Source organism: Mesoplodon densirostris, chromosome 15 (genome assembly GCF_025265405.1).
Source record: "Mesoplodon densirostris isolate mMesDen1 chromosome 15, mMesDen1 primary haplotype, whole genome shotgun sequence".
Lineage (NCBI taxonomy): Eukaryota > Metazoa > Chordata > Mammalia > Artiodactyla > Ziphiidae > Mesoplodon > Mesoplodon densirostris.
The window spans coordinates 47,422,661-47,448,722 of NC_082675.1; the positions used below are offsets into that span (position 1 = coordinate 47,422,661).

At 37.1% G+C, this 26,062-nt stretch overlaps 1 protein-coding gene across 3 annotated transcripts in view; it reads right to left on the reverse strand.

Annotated features, from left to right (window-relative positions):
- Positions 1-1,257: 1,257 nt before the first annotated feature.
- Positions 1,258-26,062, reverse strand: part of TRAPPC8 (trafficking protein particle complex subunit 8) — a 93,650-nt gene continuing 68,845 nt past the window's right edge. Inside the window, exons 21-27 of one of the 3 annotated variants that reach the window (XM_060119035.1) lie at positions 18,051-18,119; positions 17,902-17,960; positions 15,164-15,337; positions 11,830-11,931; positions 9,276-9,421; positions 3,235-3,324; positions 1,258-2,267 (exon numbers count right to left, since the gene is read on the reverse strand). In XM_060119035.1, coding sequence (XP_059975018.1) covers positions 2,033-2,267; positions 3,235-3,324; positions 9,276-9,421; positions 11,830-11,931; positions 15,164-15,337; positions 17,902-17,960; positions 18,051-18,119 — 875 coding nt within the window. In that variant the 3' untranslated portion in view covers positions 1,258-2,032. The remainder of the gene's footprint in view (positions 2,268-3,234; positions 3,325-9,275; positions 9,422-11,829; positions 11,932-15,163; positions 15,338-17,901; positions 17,961-18,050; positions 18,120-26,062) is intronic. The other 2 variants (XM_060119033.1, XM_060119034.1) reach the window with 2 other exon arrangements.

Below are 26,062 nucleotides of genomic sequence, written 5' to 3' on the forward strand. Positions count from 1 at the left end.
GATCTTCTGGCTTCCATTATTTTTGTTGAGAAGTCTGCCATCAGTTGAATTACTACTACCACTCAAGTAAGTTTTGCCTTCTGTACTCAAGACTGTTTCTCCCTTTGTCTTTGAGTTCTAGCAGTTCCGCTATGATGAATCTGTATATAGGTTCCTTTACATTTTTGTTGTTTGGAATTTACTGAACTACTTGAATTTGTAACTTGTCCATCTTGGAAAATTCTCAGATTCTATATTGCTTCTGCCCTATCCTCTCCCCTTTCTAGGACTCCAAATAAATACGTAAGACTTTCTCACTGAACCTAGGTTTCTTACCTTTTTTTGGCCTACTTTCCATCCTTTTCTTCTCTTTGCTTCAGTTTCGATTATTTCTCCTAACCTACACTTCTTGTCTCAAAGTAAGTCAAACATATGCTCTGCCTCTCAGCTGCTTCTTCCTAAGTGGGCAAAACTCCCAAGGCAAAGTGGGCCCAAGTATCATCTCTCTATAGACTTTCTTCTACTGGATTTTGGTCCTCTAATAACGGACTATATTGATAACACTTTGTCTTTAGTAAAACATTTTCTTCTATTTTGTTCTTTTTACTTTTCTCCAGCAGGAGGGCTAAATTACCTAGTCTGCCATAACCAGCATAAGAATCTGCAATGTGGTTATTTACAGTAGGGTCAATAAGCATAGATCTTCCTTTCTTCCAGGACATAAAAAGGTTATCCAAAATTGTAACTGGGTATCAGACATGAAACATTTAAAGACAAAATTCATTTGTTCATGTACACGGCCACCAAGGACTACAGGAACAAAGACTGTCCTTCAGTTTTAGACACAAAGATAATGCTTTCTCAGGAAATTGATCTGGCACCTGCTATAATAATATGGTTGGCATTCTTTCTTTTCTTTAAATATCCATCTACCCATCTATTTATTCGACTGCACTGGGTCCTAGCTGTGACGTGTGGGATCCTTAGCTGCAGTGTGTGGGATCCCCAGCTGCGGCATGCGGGACCTTCTAGTTGCGGCATGCGGGAACTTTAGTTGCGGCAGGTGAACTCCTAGTCGTCGCACGTGAGATTCAGCTTCCTGACCTGGGATCAAACCCAGGCCCCCTGCGCTGGGAGCACGGAGGCCCAGCCACTGGACCACCAGGGAAGTCTCGGCTGACATTCATTTTCAATAATATGTTAAGTTCTCAGAATTTTTTTAAAAGGGATCTAATAAATCTATACAGTGAATAGCATGTCTTTATTCTATTTACAGTACATTTGTTATAAATATAATACATTTTTGAAAAGCTTATTTTTAATTAACTTGAGTAATTTATAGTTTAAACAGATCATCTCAATTGTTAAAGTTACATAATAAAGAATATGATAATTTAAATGACAAAAATCTCATATTGTGAAATAGTGCACTGTATGCTGAGATGAATGGGGGGGGAAAGTCAAACTCTTTCCAAAACTATAATCAAAGCATCAGAAAAAAAAGTTTTTCTTTTTACAAAGTTATGTATAAGCCATAGGAACAACCAGATACTGAAGTATGAAGACCCTATAACCAACGTTCAAAACTGATTTTAGAGAACTGCGTGAAGCAAGACAGGAAAATCTGTATTTAACACTCTATAGAACTTCACAGTAAAGCTGGAATTTATAGACTAATGGCTTAACAGGAATATTGCCAACAAGGCCTTTTCTTCCTCAAAATCATCTCCTAATCTTCATATACCATTGATAAGTTGTAACAGCAGACTTAGACACTGGTTTTAAGTGGGGCTTAATAAGGTGCATGGATATGCTGAAATTCTGTATTATGAGCATGTAAATTATTACCAGGGATTAAAGAAATACAAAAAAAGAATTTAAGTACTCTCAGTCCAACGTGCTTTGCATCATCAACAAATTGACAAATCAAAAGTATTTTACAGTGATCTAACACCCACCTCCCGAACAAGTTAGGTATTTCAAATACTGCTGTAAAAACCACTCAGTAAAATAAAACTGATTCCTGTGGATTTCAGTACAAATTTGTAAGTTGTCACACATTATTGATGATGATCAGGGCAGGCATGGAGCTCTGCTGACTTGTTTCAAACACTGTAACTTGGTCCGATAACTTGGCAAATACCCTAGGAGTTCCAAGGTTATAAACACCTGTATGGACAAAGCATGCTTTCAGCTGCAAACTGTGAAGCTCCTGGCTTTTAAGATGAAGTTTATATTGTGTTTGTCCAAGCCATGTAAATGATCCATGGATTTCCAATGCTTCTGGGCTAAGGGAGGAGGCAAGAAGTAAGTTGGAGAATGTTTTTCTTCATAAATTTTTTCCCAAAGTCCCAATAACACATCCCTTTCATCTAGCAATTCTATTTCTAGAAATTATTTTATGACACCAACTGTATTAATAACAATAACGGCAATATCTAATATTACAATTTCTATAATAGCTAAAATTTATTAACACTTACTATGTTCCAGGCACAATGCTAAGAATGAATTATCTCACTTAACACTCGCAACAGCAGCTAGTAAATAATGGAACCTGATTTCAAACCTGAGTTTTTAACCACTTAGTTATCCATACATAAAAATAAACGTGCATATAAGAATGCTTATAATATTGAAATTGTTTATAATACTGAAAAATGGAAAGCAACCAAGGGTCTACCAATAAGGCATTAGCAAATTAATTTATGATACACATAATCATACACAAAATGTTTGGATTTCACAGAGCTAACCCAGATCCTGTTTGGAGTGTTATACAATAATAATCAGTATATGCTTCACGCTGCTTTTCTAAAAACCCCCAAATTTCTGAATTCTGAAAAGCATCTAGCTCTTGGAGTGCCAGTATGGACCAGCATTTTTGTTGTTGTTGCTGTTAAGCATTATTTTATAAATCAGAAAACAAGACAAAAAAAAACTTCTATCCTGAACTTACTGATTTTCAATTTTAGAGTTCTTTATCACCAACAAACTTTTATAAAAATTGTTGTCTCTGGTCAAAATAATTTGCTGCTTTTGGAAATTGCTTTCCATTTGCCACTATTGAAATTCTAAGACAATCTTCATTAAGTCTTCTCTAACACTTCTTAATACCAAACAAAAAAATAAAGGCATGCCTGAGTAAACTTTCTCTATCTATGTTAGGTAATTATTTGCATAATTTCAAAATATTAAATTGCTTTCAAATCAATCTTTAACTGCAAAATAAACTTGCCCTTTATAAATCTTTACCTTGTTGTTTTATGCCTAAGATCAACTATTACATCGACGTCGGCCTTTGAACAATTGGAAAGTAAAAGGGTCACTGGTACTAAACAAAGGCTGTGGAAAAAAAATAAATAAAAAAGGTTAGCGGAATATTAAAAAACAACAACAACAAAAAAACCCCACACTTTCTTGAAAATAAAACTTAAGAGTACCTAATAGCATAAGCTCCTCAAAAACAATCAGATTCAAGTAAGGAAAAAAACTGAATTCTAAAATCACTCAAGCCAAATTATTTGCATAAGCAAGAAGTAAAGCATATTAATACAATGCCTGAATACTAAATACCAGAATATATACATCCACAGAACCATTTTATTTATATTTATTAAAGCTAATCTTAAAAAATAACCAAAATGTATCTAGGTGGTTATTTCCCAAAATGCAAAACAGAAAAATCGCAACTAAGAAAGATCAATGGAGAAAAAAAAATCATGAAAATGCCAACAACTAATCCTTTTCTCTATGCTTAGTGAAAATTACTTAATTTTGAGAACTGACATTTGCTCTTCTATCAAATTTGCATAAAAGCCATCACGTTCGGGAGAATATGAGAATTATTTCTGTACAGCAAGCTATGAGGAGAGCCCTTTCAAGTAGACACATTTGCTCAGTTAACCTAATTTCTGATCTCACTTTATAATTAGTAAATCACTAAAGCATAGGAGAAAGGACATGCAGTGATAGAAGAGGACCTAATGAACAGACTGGTGCCGATTTAAAATCAAGAACATAATAAATTAACATATCCTTGCACAAATGGTTACATACGATTATTGAAAATAGTTTACTCTATTAACACAAAGAACAAAGGGACAGTAAAAAAGAAAAAAGTAATCCTATAAGCTCCCACAAAATTAACTTTAAAATTCTGCTCAGATAATATATTTTATGCTTTCAGAAATTTTATATCCTCTTACTAAGAAATACTTTCCGAACCATACTGCAAATAACAGATTTCCCTAAACAAAAACTAAGATAATTTCAAAGACTTATTCTTAGATTGTACCGGTGCTATGCCCTTACCTCCTCCACAAACTTCTAACAAGGAAAAGAGGACAGCAAAGACTACCGAATAGGTTTCCAGTCTAGAGCACCTCATTAAGTTAAATTCCAATCGCATACTTTGTAACCCAAAGCAAAACCTCAGAAACTTTGTTACCATTTGGGCCTCAAATTCTCCATGCTTTATCTCAATGCTTCTAGTAAAAGAAGAAATCAGAACATCTGGATGTTTCTTAGCCCCCAAATCATTACCTTCATTCCTCTTCTTCCTCCATTCACTGCTTCAGTGAATAGCGCCCCCATCTCCCCAGCAAACCTTAGGCATCAAACTAAGTAAGTGGGAATGGGGGCTACTGCCTCACTAGCCCCCATTCCCCATTTTCTACGATTCTTCACAAATTCCTGTCAATTTATTTGATTCATATCTTTGTTATCTCTGGTCACCTGCTGTTTCTCATATTCTCATTCCTCTGCTGCCCTGTGTTCCACTGCCATGACCAAACCTCTTCCGTGTCCCATCCTTCCCACATTTCTATATCACATTAACAACACTCCTCTAGAGCCTCAATCTCCTCTCTTTGTATGTCTGCATCTTACTTTAACTGAAATTTGGCTGAGTACACGGCTTCCTCTGCAGGCCTCTCAATAACACATGCTGTTCTTCTTCCAACATCTTCCATATCTCTAGCCAGAATGTCTCATTAACATAGTTAATACCATTTCTTGAGTTCTTCCTCCTACCTCTCCTACAAAAACACCTCATTTTTTTGGTCATAAACTACTCCAAGGTTTTTATTCTTTTTTTCTGTCCCTTTACTGACAAACTAAAACCAGTGACAGTAACTCAGTACACCAGAGATTCTTTGGGGGAGGGGGAAGGGTTGAGTCTTTTGAAATATCTGCTTCACTCCCTTCCCCCCAGCCCAAATTCATCTACTGCATCTGTCAAGCAGAGGCCTACCATCTAGACAGGAAACATTGCTCAAGATTTTTCTTCCATATCATCTTACTGGCTTCCTTTATTAAAAGCTTCTCGATGAGTTTGCTTTCTTCTTTTCAATCCTGAATTTTGTCATCTTTTTGGAGAACTTCACTGTCAAGGTAGACAACTCATTCAACTCCTTCTCAAACCCTTGATCTGTCACCTCCATAACCACCAATACTATTCAAAACTCAGCGATCTAACTTCCATGACCATACTGTGAATCTGTTTCAGTCACCTAAAATAACTGCCTCTGAAATACTACTGAGATTCTCCACTCTCTGACCACTATCTCCAGCTCTCTCACTCAATTACACTTCTGATCTTTAGTTTCACAAGGATGCCCAATCACTTGACCCTCTACTTCACTGATTCTCAATCCTGGTTACTGTGATAATGGTAATTATTGTTTAGCAGTTATTCATTCCCCTCACCTCCCACTGTGCAACGGTGGATCATCCTTGTTGATTGTGAAGGAGAGGCTATTTGGCAATGGAATATTAATGACTCTGAAGCAAACAGAAGCCTTAAACGTGCTACTGCAATGTGGCTCACTTTTGTACTCCAGAGATATGCCATGAGAAGAATATAACCCAGCTAGCAGCTGCCCATTTGGATTGACCCCAAATGTATGTGGCACAAACATGAACCCAACCAACCCACAGTCTGAAGCAGAGTTTCAGCCAAATTGTCATTGGCCTGCAGACCCATGAGCGTGGGAATAAATGTCTTGTAAACTACTGAATTCTGGAGTGGGTTCTTACGAGGCATTATTTAGCAACAGTAACTGATACAGATCCACTCTGGTATCATCTGAGGATTTATTTTAAATATATAGACACATAGGTCCTACTCCCAGAGATTGTGATTGAACTGGCCTAAGTATCAGGATTTTCAAAAATTCTTCAGGTGATTCTAATGTGCAGCCAAAGTTGGAAGAAACTGCCATATCTTATCCTTCTCAAATCTGCCTTGTTTTCACATACTTCCACGCACAGTTTTAATTCTGATGCTTTATTTTAGCCCACTGCTCTCCTTTTAGTTTGATCAAACCTGTCCTGTTTCACATACTTCCCTGAACTGCCTAGAGTCTATGATGCTTTTTACCTTAATAGAAGCACATGGAGAAGTCCTACATATCCCAGCCTCTAAGGCATAGCCAGGGTTTCAACCACTAAGCAGCACCATGGCATCTAAGATATTCAGGAAGTACGTGAAGAAGGACAGGTTTGATAAACAGGGACAAAGTAGAACAGTGGGTTAAAATGAAACATTATGGAATCAAAACTGTCTATGGAAGAGTGGGAAGACAGGTTCACTAGGGATAAAACAAGAAATTTTTTCTCAGCTTTGGCTGTACATTAGAATCACCTGGAGAACTTTAGGTAATCTAGATGTCCAGCCCCCAACCTTCAGCCAATCGAATCAGAATCTCTGGGAGGAGGACCAAAGCATGTGTATTTCTTAAACTTCCCCAGGTGACCCCAGTGTGCCTCTGTCAGTCAAAGGCATACAGAATGAGTACTGAGCAATTAAGACCTAGACAAAGATTTAAGACCAAAAGTATTTTAAAATAACTTAAATGGCTAAAATCTTTAAAAGTGTGACAAGAGAAAGTGTTGGTGAAGGTTATGAGCAGAGGGAACTCCCACACACTACTAGTGTGATATACGAATTAGTAAAACTACTTTGAAAAAATTCCTAGATAAATGTGGAAAAAAAAGAGGGGAGCAAACACACATGCACCAGGAGATATATACAAGAATATTCTAGAGCAGAAAGTTGAAATATGAAAATAATCCAAAAGTCCATCAACAATAGAGTAGATAAACTAATTCTAATATGTTCAAACATATTCATTTGGCAATGAAAATTCCACAGCTTCGTCAATGGCTGACGAATAACAATATTAAGTGAAAGAAACTGGACGTAACAAGAATATACTCTGTATAATTCCATTCATAAATAAAGTTCAAAAAAACCGACAGGACTTCCCTGGTGGTGCAGTTGTTGAGAATCCGCCTGCCAATGCCGGGGACGTGGGTTTGAGCCCTGGTCCAGGAAGATCCCACACACCACGGAGCAACTAAGCCCATGCGCCACAACTACCAAGCCTGCACTCTAGAGCCCGTGACCCACAACTACTGAAGCCCACGGGCCTAGAGCCCGTGCTCCACAACAAGAGAAGCCCACGAACCGCAACAGAGAGTAGCCCTCGCTCGTTGCAACTAGAGAAAGCCTGCGCAGAGCAACGAAGACCCAACGCAGCCAATAAATAAATAAATAATATATATATATTTTAAAAAACCATGATAATCAAAATACAGATATGTAACACTCAGTTGGAAAATTATAAAGAGGAGCAAAGAAATGACTGCTAATACTGGGGATGGACGGGGGAGTGACTGGAAGGGAGTACGCAGGGGGCTTCTGAGATTGCTAGCAATATTCTAATTTCTTCCCTAGACATGATTATTTGGGTATTAGTTTTGTGAAAAATAATCACTATGGCCACACGTTTTCATTTTTGAGCACTTTTCTTTGTGTTATATCTCACGATAAAAGGGTTTTAAAATGGTTAGCACTATTTAAGCTACTTTTTAAATATTTCCGATGCTAAGTCAACATGTTAATTTTGCCCAGCACTCCTTCTGTGTGCCCTTGGCCAGCTCCTCATTCCTCTCAGTAGCTGTCCTCAAATTTCACTTTTAAAAATTCTCTACCCTTTATTCTCTTATTTCCTAGATTACTTTGAGTACTTAACTGTGCTTCTATAAACTCCCGAAAAATGGAGGCATTCCGATAATGTGTAAACTTGTTAAAATTTCTCCCTACTTTCATCTTTCACCGTTTCCATAGTAAGGAGGTCCGTTCTTCAGTCCAAAGCTAATCCTGCCACTCTTTGGTGTATCTTTCCATCTATTAAGGATTCTGTTGCCCTTCCTGTATCCCATCATTTCCTTCAAGACCATAAATACATCCATATCTTACCTAGTAAAACAATAATATTGCATGGCTATTCCCTGATCCCCGTTCATAGCCCAGCTTCTTGAAAGGGTGGTCTACACGAGTATCTTTACTTACTTCCCTCCCATCTCTCCTTAACCTACTGTATCATGCTTCCACCCCTACTATATAATAACATTCTTCTCAAAAGCATGAGCAATTTCTTTACTGTCAGAGTCAATGAACGACTTTTCTGCAGCATTTAAAACTGTTAACCACTCTCCCTCCTTGAACTGTTCTCACTCCACCGTTGTGATGCCACTTTCTCCTAATTGGTCTTTTCTTCCTAATTCTTTGATTGCTACTTTCCAACCAGTCTTCTTCATGGACTTTTCCCTTAGCTCATCTCTCAAACACCACTGTTCTATAGGTCACTATTCTCTTTTGTTCTATCCCACCCCATCCCTACCTCTATCCAAGGTGACTTCACCAAAATTTATACCTTCAGTTATAATTCACAGACTGGCTCTAACAGACTTCTCTCCATCTTCTTTTATATCTGTAAACCAGCCACTTTTTGAAGTGTCATCTGACTTAGGACTTTTTATTTTAGAACCTTAAGTTTATATAATCAGGCTATTTACCAAAGTTATAAATACATCAGTCCCCCAAAAGTTTAATACTTAATAAATCTTAAGTAAATAATGCTGTCTAAATTTAAACTGTTTGATGAGTCTATACTATAGTCATGTCTTAGGTTTAATTTCTGTACTTAAAACAAAATGACGGTATTTTTTCCTTCTTTTTGACTTAATGATAAACCTGCTCATCAAAAGAAAACTTTTGACAACTAACTGGCTGAAGAAATATCCATCTTTTAATTACAGCAGCAACATATAGTAATCATAGTAAAGGGTAAATTACTTAAGGGCAATTTCTACAGACTCAATAGTATTCTAAATTGTTTCTTCAACATCTGGGTTAATGCTATTAATAAATGTGTGTATGTCTGTGTGCGCATGCACGCACAGGTGTGTATATTGTAGGAAAATGTTAACAAAAATACATCTCAAACCTTTTTTGATGAAAAGGATGACTAAATGATTCTGGATAGTGAAGACTCGTTTTAATGAGATTGGAAAGCTGCTCTACAGATGGTCTTGAGGAAACTGTAGTGTTTTCTGGCCTGAAAAATTTTAATAGTTCCATTTCTGGTGGCTCCTGAGAAAAGAAAAAATATATGACAATAAAAAGACTGCCTTGTTAAAATAAAGTATAGCACATACAAACTAAAGAAGTTAAAACCAGTAGAGATAAAGTAAAGCATGAACAATACTTTTTCTGCTGTAAAAACTAACAAACAGTTGAAATCATATGCAATACATACAACCTAGGATAAAAAAACTAGGTTCTGTAATCATTTATTCATTCTCTATTTATTATGTGCTGGGGTTAGACTTGAAATCCAGCAACCTATTAGCTCTGTGATCCTGGATAAGTTATTTAATACTTTAAGACAATTTCCTCATATGTAAAAAAGGGGTTCACAATAATAATAATTTCAAAAGTTGCTGTGGTTCTTATCTAATAAAATTGCTTAGTACTTAGGCTATAGATATTCAATTGTATAGCATCTGTTTTAATAGTTGAAAAACTAAAATTGCCTTAAAGAGTCATTTTTGAAAATAGCTTCCTGAGTTTTTACAGATTATAGTGCCTCAACTATATTAACTGAAGGTTAACATACATGTAAAAGTCTCAATATAGCTAGTGAGGCACACTGTAAAGATTTCAATAAATATTATTATCGTCTAAATGAAAATAGAGAATCATGTCCCACTTCTAGCATTATTATTTCTTTCTTGGTAATTTTTTTCTCCATTTTCCTTCACCGTCCAGAAAATTTTGATTTTTTAATTTCCTGCTAGTCTAGCTGGATTCTGATCTACAGCAAGGACTGGCAAACTACAGCCCATGGGCCAAATTCAACCTGCTTCCTCTTTATGTAAAGAAAGTTTTATGGAAACAGAGCCACATCTACTTGTTTATACACTGGCTATGGTTGCTTTTGGACTCCTAACAACACAGATGAGTAATTCTGACAAAGACTGAGCCAGCGAAGTCTAAAATATTTACCATCTGGCTTTTCTCAGAAAAAGTTTGCTGACCCTTGATTTATACAGCTGCAAAAGCAAGAATTAAAACTGCTTTTGACTTATGCGTGAGAGAAAAGTGACTAGAGGTTTACTCTGGAGGAGGGAAGACTTGTGCCTGGAAGCGAGCAGGAGCAGAACTTCCAGGTGCGGGTCATGTTCTCTTTCTTGATCTGGGTCCTCCTTATATTGAAGTGCTCTTCAATTTGTGAAGAGTCAGTGACCTAGTCACTATTCTGCATTTACGTTACATTTTAATAAAAAGTTCAAAAAATGTACTATTGTTTATTATAATCTAATCATCTAAGAAAAACAAGCTGTTGAGACTTCTAAATTATATTAAATGAAATCTCTACATACCACTTACCAGGAGGAACACACATGAACAGTGGCCAGAAAAGGATACCAAAAACCTGAAGCTAATTTCCTGAGGGAATATTTAGAAGACCTTCCCTCTCTTCTAGCTTAAAAGCAACAACAAGTATTTTCGCAATGGGTGCTGGACAATTTGTACAGTAGTTTTATAATAAGGGTTTGATTCAACCTGATGACAGACAGTCCCATCACAAGAGAGGCAAGGTATAAAGGTACTATTACCCCTGTTTTATATGTAAGCTAAAAGTTTATCAAGTTATGCGAGTAACTTGCACTAGGTCATCAATCTGAAAATCTCTGGGCTCCAAATATATTATTCTTAGTATGATGAACATGCTGCATCTCCCAACTCAGTTAATCATATAAAGAGAATATAAAGTATTTCAAAGGTGATATACAGAGGAAAAAAAGGATATGCCCTACACAGTATTTTAGTAAAATGGGACTATAACTTGAGTGAATTTTGTAGAATTTGTTTCATTTTCTAAGTGAAAAATCTTGCCTTGTTTGAGATGTTCAAAATTATCAAAATATGACAATTTGCAATTAAAACTTGGGACTTTTTTAACTAATCAAATCAGTTTGAGAAAAACAATTTTCTTAAAATAAGAAACAGATTTGGGTTTAAATAGTTACACATACTATGAAAACTTTTGGTAAGATTAAATGGTATTTTAGGAAAAGTAAGAAAATAAACAGTATTACCAGCTTCTGCACAACTCCAGAGGCCATGCTTTACACTGTATGATAGGCCCCATAGAGTTCTGCAATGGTATGGGCCTGTTCAACAACGAACAAGATAATATAGAGAATATGGTTCCCTTCCTCTCAAGCTAACTGTGAGTTCTAGATTCAATAAAGAATATATCTTAGGAAACCCCAAGATCACAAATGCATCTCAATACTCTTATGAAGTGCTAGTGAATTTTAAAATCAATTTATGTTCATTTCTAATTTTAATCAGCTTTCTGCCACCAAGCCACAACTCAAATTCCAATATAAAAGCTTACACAAACCAGACACCTTCAAAAACACAAAAAACAAACAAACAAAAAACCCCACAAGTTCACAGGAAGGCCCCAAAGCAAACTCTGTCATTACCTGTTTCTGAGGATAAGAAAAAGCTTCTTTTCCTATAGTGCGAAGAACAACATGGTGCTGACCTTCCAAAATAAGCTGCTTACTGTCTTCCACTACGTATGCCTAAGAAGTACAAAGCACAAAAATGTTATCCTGCTTGGCAGTAACCTCAAAAGTAACCAATGCAGTATCTGATGGAAAGCAGAGGTATTATGGCTAATATCTATCAATTACCAACACTCATGACTGTGTCAGCATTTCTACTTTTGTTCATTCATTCAGTCAATTAAGTATCTGTCGAAATCTGCTCTGCCTCAATATAGAACAGTTGGCCTGGATACGTGAGAGACACTTCTTGAAATCTTCCAATTTTCTCTAGAGCGCTTAAGAAACTAGTCCAAAAGAACAGTGCCATACCATAACACAAGTTTTTTTCTTTACTAGACTGCCAATATACAGGCAAAAGGCTTTTTCTTTTTTTTTTAAATTTATTTATTTATTTTTGGCTATGTTGGGTCTTCGTTGCTACGTGCAGGCTTTCTCTAGTTGTGGCGAGTGGGGCCTACTCTTCGTTGCGGTGCATGGGCTTCTCATCGCAGTGGCTTCTCTTGTTGCGGAGCACAGGCTCTAGGCGCGTGGGCTTCAGTAGTTGTGCCTCACAGGCTTCAGTAGTTGTGGCTCGTGGGCTCTAGAGCGCTGACTCAGTAGTTGTGGTGCACGGGCTTAGTTGCTCCGCGGCATGTGGGATCTTCCTGGACCATGGCTTGAACCCATGTCCCCTACATTGGCAGGTGGATTCTCAACCACTGAGCCACCAGGGAAGTCCCAAGCCTTTTTCTTACAGTCTTGCTTCTGAAATGCACCAGGGTTTATCATATAGTGGAGCAAAATCAGTGAGTACAATCATAAATCCTAGAAGTGGAAATGCCATGTCCTTGGAGATCTTAAATTTAAGTATTGATACATATGCTTAAAAGAAAAAAAAAAGGCTTTTTTTCTTCATATACAATGAACTGATCTCATCTAAATTAAGACACTTACTCCAGCACGTAACTTTTCTTCTTGAACTTCTTCTGTGTTGGAGAAAATAAAATCTGTAAATGTCTCTGATATACTGGTACTGTCACATTATGCAAATACAGATGTTTTTTTTGATAAGCCCGATTTCTTTTAATATTAGATTCAACAGATTCAAAATTACTCAGTCAGAATGCTATAAACATTCCTAAATGTTTATTTTCAATTTCTATACTTATCATGAGTGACAATTTGCCATCCATGGATCACACTTGGAGAACTGCTGCACTAAGGCAGAGGCAGGCCCAGGACCTGCTCAGCACCCATCCATGCACAACCCAGAAATGCAGGAGGAGTTAAATACTTGATCGGGTGACCTTTAATCAAGAGAGGATGACAACTGATAGATAACAATCTGAGACAGGTCACACATCTTTTCCAATGGTCTCAGGGACCAAACAAAAGTCACCCATAGCCATGCATAACCCTATAATGCATTCTCTTTCTGGCACAAAGTCTTAGTTTTTCAAAACAAACCTTTATTTTTGGTTAAGATTGGTTATAAGTTATACTATACCCCCTTACCAACTAATTTTTTTTACAAAAATGTTGTCCAAGGTCTTAGTTTTCTCCTGAATTGTATTTTTTTAGAGTACTATGTTCCCTATGCATCAACTCCACAACTTAAATGACTTGTCAAGTTTTCTTTCATTCAAGGGGGTCCTTTGTGCACTATCTAGAGCCTTCACTAAAGAAAATCTACTAGTCACTTCCTCAAACGAGTTGAATAATAATCATAGTAACTAGCCCCTACCAAACTTAATATCCCATCCTGTAATCTATTCAAACTTCCATTTTCTAACTAAGGAGTATTATAACCTTGGGCAGTTTTCTTCTTCTTCAATGAAGATCAGCAATACTAGAAACTGGTTTTTATTCTAGGTGATTTTTTGAAAGATAACCCCTGGCCGCCCCGCCCCCACCAAGGTTACTGTGGGCTCAACGATGAATACAGAATACAGCACACATAACTCAAAATCTTGTCTCACGAATATTACAAATTGTTACATGGCAGGAATCTGTGGAGTGACAGCTACAAATGCTAAAGGTCTACTATACATTTAATGGATGGTTGGTTTACAGTAAGGGGCAATGTTACTGAGCCTGAAAACAGGATTCTTTTGATTCTAAGATTCAAGAACACTTGATTTCAAACTAATAACGTGTAACTTATCTTTTTAACATTAAACACCTTCACCTTTTATAGTCAACAGAAGTATCAATTTGCTTAAGCAGTTTTATTGGAATTCATGTAAAGCCAGCTTGGTTTCAAGAAAGTTTACTTAAAAGTGTGCAGTTTAGTAAAAAGAACACTTTAGAACATCTGAATCAATTTAAAATATCATGTTCTAATCATCTACTATGAGCATGTCTCCATGTTAGGCCTTATATCAGACAATACAAAATCAAACCTCCTCACATAGTTCAGGTGAATATCCCTGGGCAAGATCCTAAATTTCACTGTAGAATCATTTCTACAGTGGAAAAAAAAGATACATACTTAAGATACAAAAGGGTGTACTGTAAGAAATAAACCTCTTCTGCATTATGGTTAACTTTAGGGAAGACCAATGCCTAAACAACCTCATTCTGGTCTGCCATGTGTATGTGCAAATCTTAGTTGAATCTGACTTTTTTTTTAATTAAAATATTTTCAAATAATCTGAAAAATTTCAACACAGACCAACAATTAGATAATTGTAAAGAATTACTGTTAATTTGGGTGAGACAGTAATATGGTGGGGTTATATTAAACGAGAAAGTCCTCATCTGCTAGAAGTACACATAAAAGCAGATGAAATATGTCATTAAAAAACATATACTACAGCTAAAAAATAAAGGAAGGTAAAAAGAAAAGAAAACAAAGTAAGGAATAGGTGAAAATGAACAGCAGCAAATTAGTGGCTGTTGGAGCCTAAGTAATGAGTACTTAGAGGCTCATAGTGCTATTTTTCCTTTATCAGAGTTTGAAAATGCTCACAATAAAGAGTTTAATAACAGCATTTTTGCTTTCATGGAGCTTATCATGTCTACAATATTCTCAGTACCCCTTACAAGTAATAAGTAACACAGAATAAAGTCATCTAATTTGAATGAATTCTTCCCTTTAGGCAAAAAAAAAAAGTTATTTTGGAACTGTTGAAAAACTTATAAAACTACTTCAATATTCAAATTGGAAATTTTAAGCAGAGAAAATATAAAGAGCAGCTTACATTTACTCTTCACCTTAAGAATCAAGTATAAGTGAGGCTTGCTGAAATAATTTAACAACACATACCTTCCACAATACAACAATATTCAAATCCACCTCATTGCACTTCTGAATTAATCTCATAGTGTCCTCTATTGACTGTTTTTCTGTATGCAGAGAAGACTGGGCTTGTGGCTTCTTCAATTCAGAGGATAAACTTCGATAAAAGAAGTCTGCACATGGGCTTGCTGAACTTATTATCTGTTAAAAGAAAATCGTTTGTCTGTATGTGTTTTCAATTAGATATACCCTGCCAAAATTTATATTTCTACAACTTACATATACCCAAAAGGCTTATTCAGTAATTTCTTATCAATTTGGTTGAATACAAGGAGGCCACCCTAAGACTTGAATACCTAAAATATTTGGCACAAATTACCCTGAATCTTAAAGTTCGAAGCTCAAATTCATAAATCTACACTTCCATGACATTGGCTTTAACCTTCTAAGTATCCAGGGAGGGCAAATGGGTATCTCTAAGAAAATGAATAAAAAGTGAATTGTTGAGAATCTGGCAAACAACATATATATGTATAACTGAATCATTTTACTGTACACTTGAAACCAATACAACATCGTAAATTAACTATACTTCATTTTTTTTTTTTTTTTCCTTTTTTTTTGCGTTATGTGGGCCTCTCACTGTTGTGGCCTCTCCCGTTGCAGAGCACAGGCTCCGGATGCGCAGGCCCAGCGGCCATGGCTCACGGGCCCAGCCGCTCCGCGGCATATGGGATCCTCCCAGACCGGGGCACGAACCCGTATCCCCTGCATCGGCAGGCGGACTCTCAACCACTGCGCCACCAGGGAGGCCCTATACTTCAATTTTTTAAAAAGTAAATTGTTAAAAGCAAATTATGATTTTTTTAACTATTAAAAATAACAAATATTTCCCATTCAAATACTTGGCAGACTAAGTGATATCCAATGAAACACAACGAATGAAGCCACTGGCATTAACCTGGCTTTTATACTTGAAGGGAGAGAACAAGAGAAAAGATTTTTAAACAGACTCAGAACTACAGAATTCCCCTTAATTAATGACTACTGTATTTCATAGTAAAATCTCTACATTTAACAATTTCCTGCATTATAAACTATATTATATAGCTGTTAAGCTTCAAGTTAATTATTAAATATTAATAAATACATATATTTTCCCCCTTAGACATGAACTTCTTTTGGTAAACCATTGTCCATATAGTTATATCATCAACGTGTAGTGCCTAGTAAGTTCTATTTACTCAGATTCATCAAAAGGGAAAATGTCTGTTTATGCCATCCACAGTGCTCCTATACAAAATTATTAACAACAAATACAATAAAAATTACAACCTTAATATAATTTAAGGGTCCTAATGATGTTTCTAGGGAATGTTTTTAAAAAGACATGAACAAAACAAACAACTGAAGTCCTAAAAGCTAAAATTCAACCATTCAGGAAGCAAGGAAGCACAGTGTCCAAAAGTCATACTCATTCTGGAATTACTGAACTTTTGGTGCTCTGGGATATTTCTAAATAGCTGCTTCCTCAAATGGCCAAAAGATAGTACAAAGAGTGGGTCAGATGAAGGCAAATGATAAGCACAATACAAAAGTCTAAGTATGTTTGGAATTATCAAGGAGAAGAACACAAAGAAATAATACTAGTAACAGCACAAAACGACAGGGAATTTGGTCTGTATTTTTCAAAGCAGGTCCCCAAATCACCTCTTCAGAGTATCTGCAGAGCTGGATGAAAATGTGTATTCTCAAACTCTACCCAAAGTATGAGCCGGAGCTTTAGAGGTGGGACGGCAAAGCTTTCATTTTTATAAAAATTCTCTAGATAAAAAATAGAGTGTGCAGGGCTTCCCTGGTGGGTCAGTGGTTAAGAATCCGCCTGCCAATGTAGGGGATATGGGTCGGAGCCCTGGTCCAGGAAGATCCCACCTGCTGCGGAGCAACTAAGCCTACGTGCCACAACTACTGAGCCTGCGCTCTAGAGCCCACGCACCTAGAGCCCATGCTCCGCAACAAGAGAAGCCACTGCAATGAGAAGCCCCATGCACCACAACAAAGAGTAGCCCCCACTCGCCGCAACTAGAGAAAGCCCATGCACAGCAACAAAGACCCAACGCAGCCAAAAATAAAATTAATTAATTAAAAAAAAATAGAGGGTGCAGACTGATAACCTCAAGATCACCTCAGAGCTTTAGCAATTCAGAACCATAGGTCTCATCCAGTCCCACTGACTGAGAATCTGCATTTTAACAAGATCCCCAGGTGACTCACATGACATTATTTCAAAGTTTGAAAACCACTCTCAAGGTGGTTCTAACATATAATTATTGGGAGTATCAGTGCCCTAGTCAATAATACATTTAAAATTACAAAACAGCTTATTATTTGGGTAACAGAACCATATGATATTCCCAAATCCAGAGGGTTATCATCTGTATGTTCCACTGTGACCATGTTCCCAAATAAACAGGCTCCTTCATATAATCCTGTTTTTTTTCTTTAATCCCAAGGACTAAACTTATTTCATGAGTATCTTACACTCTAAAAGAAAGTTAAATTTAAATAACTAATTAAAATGCTATATTCCATATAGCATTTTTGTTTGCTTTGGGGCATGAAGACAACTTGCAAAACCCAACAAGGCTGACATGTTCATCCACCAAAGAATTTGGGGATTACTAAAGCAATAGTTTTACCAAAACAGTCAAGATACTCCAGACTGCGACTTTTAATATCAAACGTTATTGTGCTTATTTGCATACCTGTTCATTTCCAAAGATGATATCTGCAAAGGTATATTTTTCTGAGGACTGTGTAGCAACTAAAAAACAGGGGAGAACAAACTAATCATATCATTGGCATGAAATATAAAATAACCATTTAAGAAAGTGCGACAGTAAAATGAATTTACCTTCTTCCTCCTTACATCGTATTGCCTTGAAGCAAAACTTTCCCTTCTCCCTATTCGCAAGTCTGGCATCTAGGAAGAGAAAAGAGAAAATTTCAAATATCTTGCTCAGTTTATAACATGGTAAAACCTAATTCATTACTCAGACTTCTTGAGTCAAACTGGAAAATATTTCATAATTATAAATAGTGTTTAATGAAAAGCATCTCTGCTTTCCTCTCAATAAAGCAAATCTCATTCAGCTCTTTAAAAAGGTAAGATTAAATTTTCTTGAAATGCATGTTCATATGCACATATATATTCAGATATGTGTGACATTATAGATAAACAGAAAATTTGAAAAATTAGAACTTGGGAGCCAGGGAGTCCACAATTCCACCGCTCTATCATTTCTGCATTTCCTATCAATATTTTTTTCATATGGATGATTTCCAATATTACTATATGCACATACTTTGCTATGATGCATTTTCCCACTATTGTGACACATTTTAAAAGCTTATATATTTTAATGACCACAAAATAATCTGAGTTGTAGCTTAATTCACATTAAAGCTCCATTTGATTTTTCCCTATTAAACATAATCTTACAATAAACTGCTCTGAATATATGGATCTTCTTATATTTTGAATTAATTCCTCTGTATAAATTCCAAAAATAAGAATTACTATGAGGCTAGGTAAGGGTTTAAACATTTTTTTTAATCTTTTAAAATACATTGTACAATTCTTTCCAGAAACAGTAAATATTTTGTCAACTTCAATCTACTCCTACAAGCACTAAGCACTTTCAAACTAGCAGGATGATAAAATGATGGAAATATTTTGGAAAACAATTTGACAGTATGTATCGCAGGTGTGCATATTCTTTTGTTTAAAGTCATATGGGTACGCAAATACACAGAAAAGCCAGTCAACACACAAGTTTGGTTACACACAGAAAAACCAGTTTTCCAACAGTAAAGGAAACAAAGAGAAACTTTCAATTCTAGTCTGTATGTTTCTGTACTGTTTGAAATTTTGACAGTGACCATGTATTCAGGCACTGATTTTACAATTGAATTTTTAAAAAAAGAAAAAAATATACAAATAGAAAAGATGTGGAATAAAAAGATGGGCAAGAATCGATTAACACAGTAATTTCACTTACCGTCATGTAAAGTAATGAAAGCACAATTTAATGCTTACAAAAGTTAATCATAAGAAAGTCACCAACCACCTAAACAAGCTCCGAAGACGGGCGCAAGCCGTGGCTATCAGTGCAGACCCCTGAGAAGGGCATGAAATGCTAAGGCTGCTACTGCAGCCACCAAGAAGCCTGTGTGCAAGCACAGGTCACTATCCACACCACCCCTGCTAGAAGCCTGTGCAGCTCGCCACTGCCAGGGTCCCATGATCCAGGGACAACTTCCCTGGGAGAACACATGGTGTGCCTCAGGCTGTTGCACGTCATGCCATCCTCTGCCGCTGCAGGCTCGCCCCACATTCCATACCCCTCTCTCCCCCCGGCCTGAGTGAGCCAGAGCCCCCTAATCAGCTGCTACTTTAACCCCATCCTGTCTGGCAAACAGACGCCCTCAGGCGACGTACACACATAGGTGGAGCCAAATCCAAAGCTGAACCCCAGGACATGTGCGAACAAAGAAGAGAAAGGGAAATCTCTCCCAGCAGCCTCAGGAGCAGAGGATTAAATCTCCACAATCAACCTGATGTACCCTGCATCTGTGGAATACCTGAATAGACAACGAATCATCCCAAAATTGTGGCGATAGACTTTGGGAGCAACTGTGTTTGCTTTCTGTGTCTAATTTGTTTCTGGTTTTATGTTTATCGTAGTTTATTTTTTAGAGCTTATTATCATTGGTAGATTTACTTATTGATTTGGTTGCTCTCTTCCTTTTTTTATTATTTATATATATATATATATATATATATATATGGTTTTTTTTTTCCTTTTTCTCTTTTTGTGTGTGTTATGTGTATGCTTCTTTGTGTGATTTTGTCTGTATAGCTTTGCTTTTGCCATTTGTCCCAGGGTTCTGATTGTCTTTTTTTTTTTTGGGGGGGGGTATACTTTTTAGCACTTCTTATCAATGGGGGATTTGCTTTTTTGTTTGGATGCTCTCTTCTTTCTTTCTCTCTCTCTCTTTTTAATTACTTTCTTGCTTTTTATTTTTAATAATCTTTTTTCTATGTTAATAACTATTTTATTTATTCATTTTTTCTCTTTCTTTCTTTTCTTTCTCTCCCTTTTCTTCTGAGCCGTGTGGATGAAAGGCTCTTGGTGCTCCAGCCAGGCGTCAGGGCTGTGTCTCTGAGGTGGGAGAGCCAAGTTCAGGAAACTGGTCCACCAGAGACCTGGCCCCACATAATATCAAACGGCGAAAGCTCTCGCATAGATCTCCATCTCAACGCTAAGACACAGCTCCACTCAACGACCAGCAAGCTACAGTGTTGGACACTATATGCCAAACAACTAGCAAGAGAGGAACACAAATCCACCCATCAGCAGAGAGGCTGCCTAAAATCATAATAAGTTCACCGACACCCCAAAACACACCACGAGACATGATCCTGCCCACCAGAAAGACAACATCCAGCCTCATCCACAAGAACACAGGTACCAGTCCCCTCTACCAGGAAGCCTACATAACCCACTGAACGAACCTTACCCACTGGGAGCAGACACCAAAAACAACGGGAACTACGAACCTGCAGCCTGCAAAACGTATACCCCAAACACAGTAAGTTAAGCAAAATGAGAAGACACAGAAATACACAGAAGATGAAGAAGCAAGGTAACAACCCACAGACCAAACAAATGAAGAGGAAATAGGCAGTCTACCTGAAAAAGAATTCAGAGTAATCAAAGTAAAGATGATTCAAAATCTTGGAAATAGAATGGGGAAAATACAAGAAACGTTTAAGAAGGACCTAGAAGAATTAAAGAGCAAACAAACAGTGATGAGCAACACAATACATGAAATAAAAAATTCTCTAGAAAGAATCAACAGCAGAATAACATAGGCAGAAGAACAGAGAAGTGACCTGGAAAATAAAATAGTGGAAATAACAGCCACAGACCAGAATACAGAAAAAAGGAATGAAAAGAATTAAGGACAATCTCAGAGACCTCTGGGACAACATTAAACGCACCAACATTCAAATTATAGGGGTCCCAGAAGAAGAGGAGAATAAAAAAGGGACTGAGAAAATATTTGATGAGATTACAGTTGAAAACTTCCCTAATATGGGGAAGAAAACAGTCAATCAAGTCCAGGAAGCGCAGAGAGTCCCACACAGGATAAATCCAAGGAGAAACATGCCGAGACACATATTAATCAAACTATCAAAAGTTAAATACAAAGAAAAAATATTCAAAGCAGCAAGGGAAAAGCAACAATTAACATACAAGGGAATCCCCATAAGGTTAACAGCTGATCTTCCAGCAGAAACTCTACAAGCCAGAAGGGAGTAGCAGGACATATTTAAAGTGATGAAAGGGAAAAACTTACAACAAAGATTACTCTACCCAGCAAGGATCTCATTCAGATTCGATGGAGAAATTAAAACCTTTACAGATAAGCAAAAGCTAAGAGAATTCAGCACCACCAAACCAGCTTTACAACAGATGCTAAAGGAACTTCTATAGACAGGAAACACAGAGAAGGAAAAGACAAACAAACGCAAAACACTTAAGAAAATGGTAAAAGGAACATACATATCAATAACTACCCTATATGTAGATGGATTAAATGCTCCAACCAAAAGACAAAGACTGGCTGAATGGATAAAAACCAAGACCCATACATATGGTGTCTACAAGAGACACACTACAGACCCAGGGACACATACAGACTGAAAGTAAGGGGATGGAAAAAGAAGTTCCATGTAAATGGAAATCAAAAGAAAGCTGGAGTAGCAATTCTCGTATGAGACAAAATAGACTTTAAAATAAAGACTATTACAAGAGACAAAGAAGGACACTACATAAAGATCAAGGGATCGATCCAAGAAGAAGATATAACAATTGTAAATATTTATGCACCCAACATAGGAGCACCTCAATACATAAGGCAAATGCTAACAGCCATAAAAGGGGAATTTGACAGTAAAACAATCATAGTAGGGGACTTTAAAACCCCACTTTCACCAATGGACAGATCATCCAAAATGAAAATAAATAAGGAGGCAAAAGCTTTAAATGATACATTAAACAAGATGGACTTAATTGACATTTATAGGACATTCCATCCAAAAACAGCAGATTACACATCCCTCTCAAGTGCTCATGGAATATTCTCCAGGATAGATCATACCTTGGGTCACAAATCAAGCCTTGGTAAATTTAAGAAAACTGAAATTGTATCCAGTATCTTTTCCAACCACAACACTATGAGACCAGATATCAATTACAGGAAAAAAATCTGGAAAAAATACAAACACATAGAGGGTAAACAATACACTATTAAACAACCAAGGGAACACTGAAGAAATCAAAGAGGAAATCAAAAAATACCTAGAAACAAATGACAATGAAAACATGATGACCCAAAACCTATGGGATGCAGCAAAAGCAGTTCTAACACGGAAGTTTATAGCAATACAATCCTACCTCCAGAAACACCTCAAATAAATAACTTAACCTTATACCTAAAGCAATTACAGAAAGAAGAACAAAAAAACCCCAAACTTAGCAGAAGGAAGGAAATCATTAAGCTCAGATCAGAAATAAATGAAAAACAAATGAAGGAAACAATAGCAAAGATCAATAAAACTAAAAGCTGGTTCTTTGAGAAGATAAACAAAATTGATAAACCATTAGCCAGACTCATCAAGAAAAAAGAATTAGAAATGAAAAAGGAGAAGTAATAACTGACACTGCAGAAATACAAAGGATCATGAGAGATTACTACAAGCAACTCTATGCCAAAAATATGGACAACCTGGAAGAAACGGACAACTTCTTAGAAAAGCACAACCTTCTGAGACTGAACCAGGAAGAAATAAAAAATATAAACAGGGGCTTCCCTGGTGGCGCAGTGGTTGAGAGTCCGCCTGCCGATGCAGGGGACACGGGTTCGTGCCCCGATCCCGAAGATCCCACATGCCGCGGAGTGGCTGGCCCCGCGAGCCATGGCCGCGGAGCCTGTGTGTCCGGAGCCTGTGCTCCGCAACGGGAGAGGCCACAGCAGTGAGAGGCCCGCGTACAGCAAAAAAAAAAAAAAAATATATAAACAGTCCAATCACAAGCACTGAAATTGAAACTGTGATTTAAAATCTTCCAACAAACAAAAGCCCAGGACCAGAAGGCTTCACAGGTAAATTCTATCAAACATTTAGAGAAGAGCTAAAACCTATCCTTCTCAAACTCTTCCAAACTATAGCAGAGGGAGGAACACTCCCAAACTCATTCTACAAGTCCACCATCACTCTGATACCAAAACCAGGCAAAGATGTCACAAAAAAAGAATACTAGAGGCCAATATCACTGATGAACATAGATGCAAAAATCCTCAACAAAATACTAGCAAACAGAATCCAACAGCACATTAAAAACATCATACACCGGGCCTCCCTGGTGTCGCAGTGGTTAAGAGTCCGCCTGCCGATGCAGGGGATACGGGTTCGTGCCCCAGTCTGGGAGGATCCCATATGCCGCGGAGCGGCTGGGCCCGTGAGCCATGGCCGCTGGGCCTGCGCATCCGGAGCCTGTGCTCCGCAACGGGAGAGGCCACAACAGTGAGAGGCCCGCATACCGCAAAAAGAAAAAAAAAAAAAAAAACATCATACACCATGATCAAGTGGGGTTTATTCCAGGAATGCAAGGATTCTTCAATATACACTAATCAATCAATGTGATAAGCCATATTAACAGACTGAAGGAAGGAAAACATATGATCATTTCAACAGATGCAAAACAAGCTTCTGACAAAATTCAACATCCATTTATGATAAAAACCCTCCAGAAAGTAGGCATAGAGGGAACTTACTTCAACATAATAAAGGCCATATATGACAAGACCACAGCCAACATCGTTCTCAATGCTGAAAAAGTGAAACCATTTCCACTAAGATCAGGAACAAGACAAGGTTGCCCACTCTCACCACTCTTATTCAACATAGTTTTGGAAGTTTTAGCCATAGCAATCAGAGAAGAAAAAGAAATAAAAGGAATCCAAATTGGAAAAGAAGTAAAACTGTCACTGTTTGCAGATGACACAATACTATACATACAGGATCCTAAAGATACTGCCAGAAAACTACTAGAGCTAATCAATGAACTTGGTAAAGTAGCAGGATACAAAATTAATGCACAGAAATCTCTTGCATTCCTATACACTAATGATGAAAAATCTGAAAGAGAAATTAGGAAACACTCCCATTTACCATTGCAACAAAAAGAATAAAATACCTTGGAATAAATCTACCTAAAGAGACAAAAGACCTGTATGCAGAAAACTGTAAGACACTGATGAAAGAAATTAAAGATGATACAAACAGATGGAGAGATATACCATGTTCTTGGATTGGAAGAATCAACATTGTGAAAATTACTATACTACCCAAAGCAATCTACAGATTCAATGCAATCCCTATCAAACTACCAATGGCATTTTTTACAGAACTAGAACAAAAAGTTTCGCAATTTGTATGGAAACACAAAAGACCCCCAATAGTCAAAGCAATCTTGAGAAAGAAAAACGGAGCAGGAGGAATCAGGCTCCCGGGCTTCAGACTATACTACAAAGCTACAGTAGTCAAGGCAGTATGGTACTGGCCCCAAAACAGAAATATAGATCAACGGAACAGGATAGAAAGCCCAGAGATAAACCCACGCACATATGGTCACATTGTCTTTGATAAAGGAGGCAAGAATATACAATGGAGAAAAGACAGCCTCTTCAATAAATGGTGCTGGGAAAACTGCACAGCTACATGCAAAAGAATGAAATTAGAGCACTCCCCAACACCATACACAAAAATAAACTGAAAATAGATTAAAGACCTATATGTAAGGCCAGACACTATAAAAGTCTTAGAGGAAAACAAAGGCAGAACACTCCATGAGATAAATCACAGCAAGATCCTTTTTGACCCACCTCCTAGAGAAATGGAAATAAAAACAAAAATAAACAAATGGGACCTAATGAAACTTAAAAGCTTTGGTACAGCAAAGGAAACCATAAACAAGATGAAAAGACAACCTTCAGAATGGGAGAAAATATTTGCAAATGAAGCCAACTGACAAAGGATTAGTCTCCAAAATATACATGCAGCTCATGTAGCTCAATATCAAAAAAAGAAACCACCCAATCCAAAAATGGCCAGAACACCTAAATAGACATTTCTCCAAAGAAGATATACAGATTGCCAACAAACACATGAAAGGATGCTCAACATCACTCATCATTAGAGAAATGCAAACCAAAGTTACAATGAGGTATCACCTCACACCAGTCAGCATGGCCATCATCAAAATATCTACAAACAATAAATGCTGGAGAGGGCGTGGAGAAAAGGGAACCCTCTTGCACTGTTGGTGGGAATGTAAATTGATACAACCACTATGGAGAACAGTATGGAGGTTCCTTAAAAAACTAAAAACAGAACTACCATATGACCCAGCAATCCCACTACTGGGCATATACCCTGAGAAAACCACAATTCAAAAAGAGCCATGTACCACAATGTTCACTGCAGCTCTATTTACAACAGCCAGGACAGGGAATCAACCTAAGTGTCCACTGACAGATGAATGGATAAGGAAGGTGTGGCAATATATACAATGGAATATTACTCAGCCATAAAAAGAAACGAAATTGAGTTATTTGTAGTGAGGTGGATTGACCTAGAGACTGTCATACAGAGCGAAGTAAATCATAAAAAGAAAAACAAATATCATATGTTAATACATATATATGGAATCTAAAAAATAAAATAAAATAAATGGTTGTGAAGAACCTAGGGGCAGGACAGAATTAAAGATGCAGACATAGAGAATGGACTTGAGG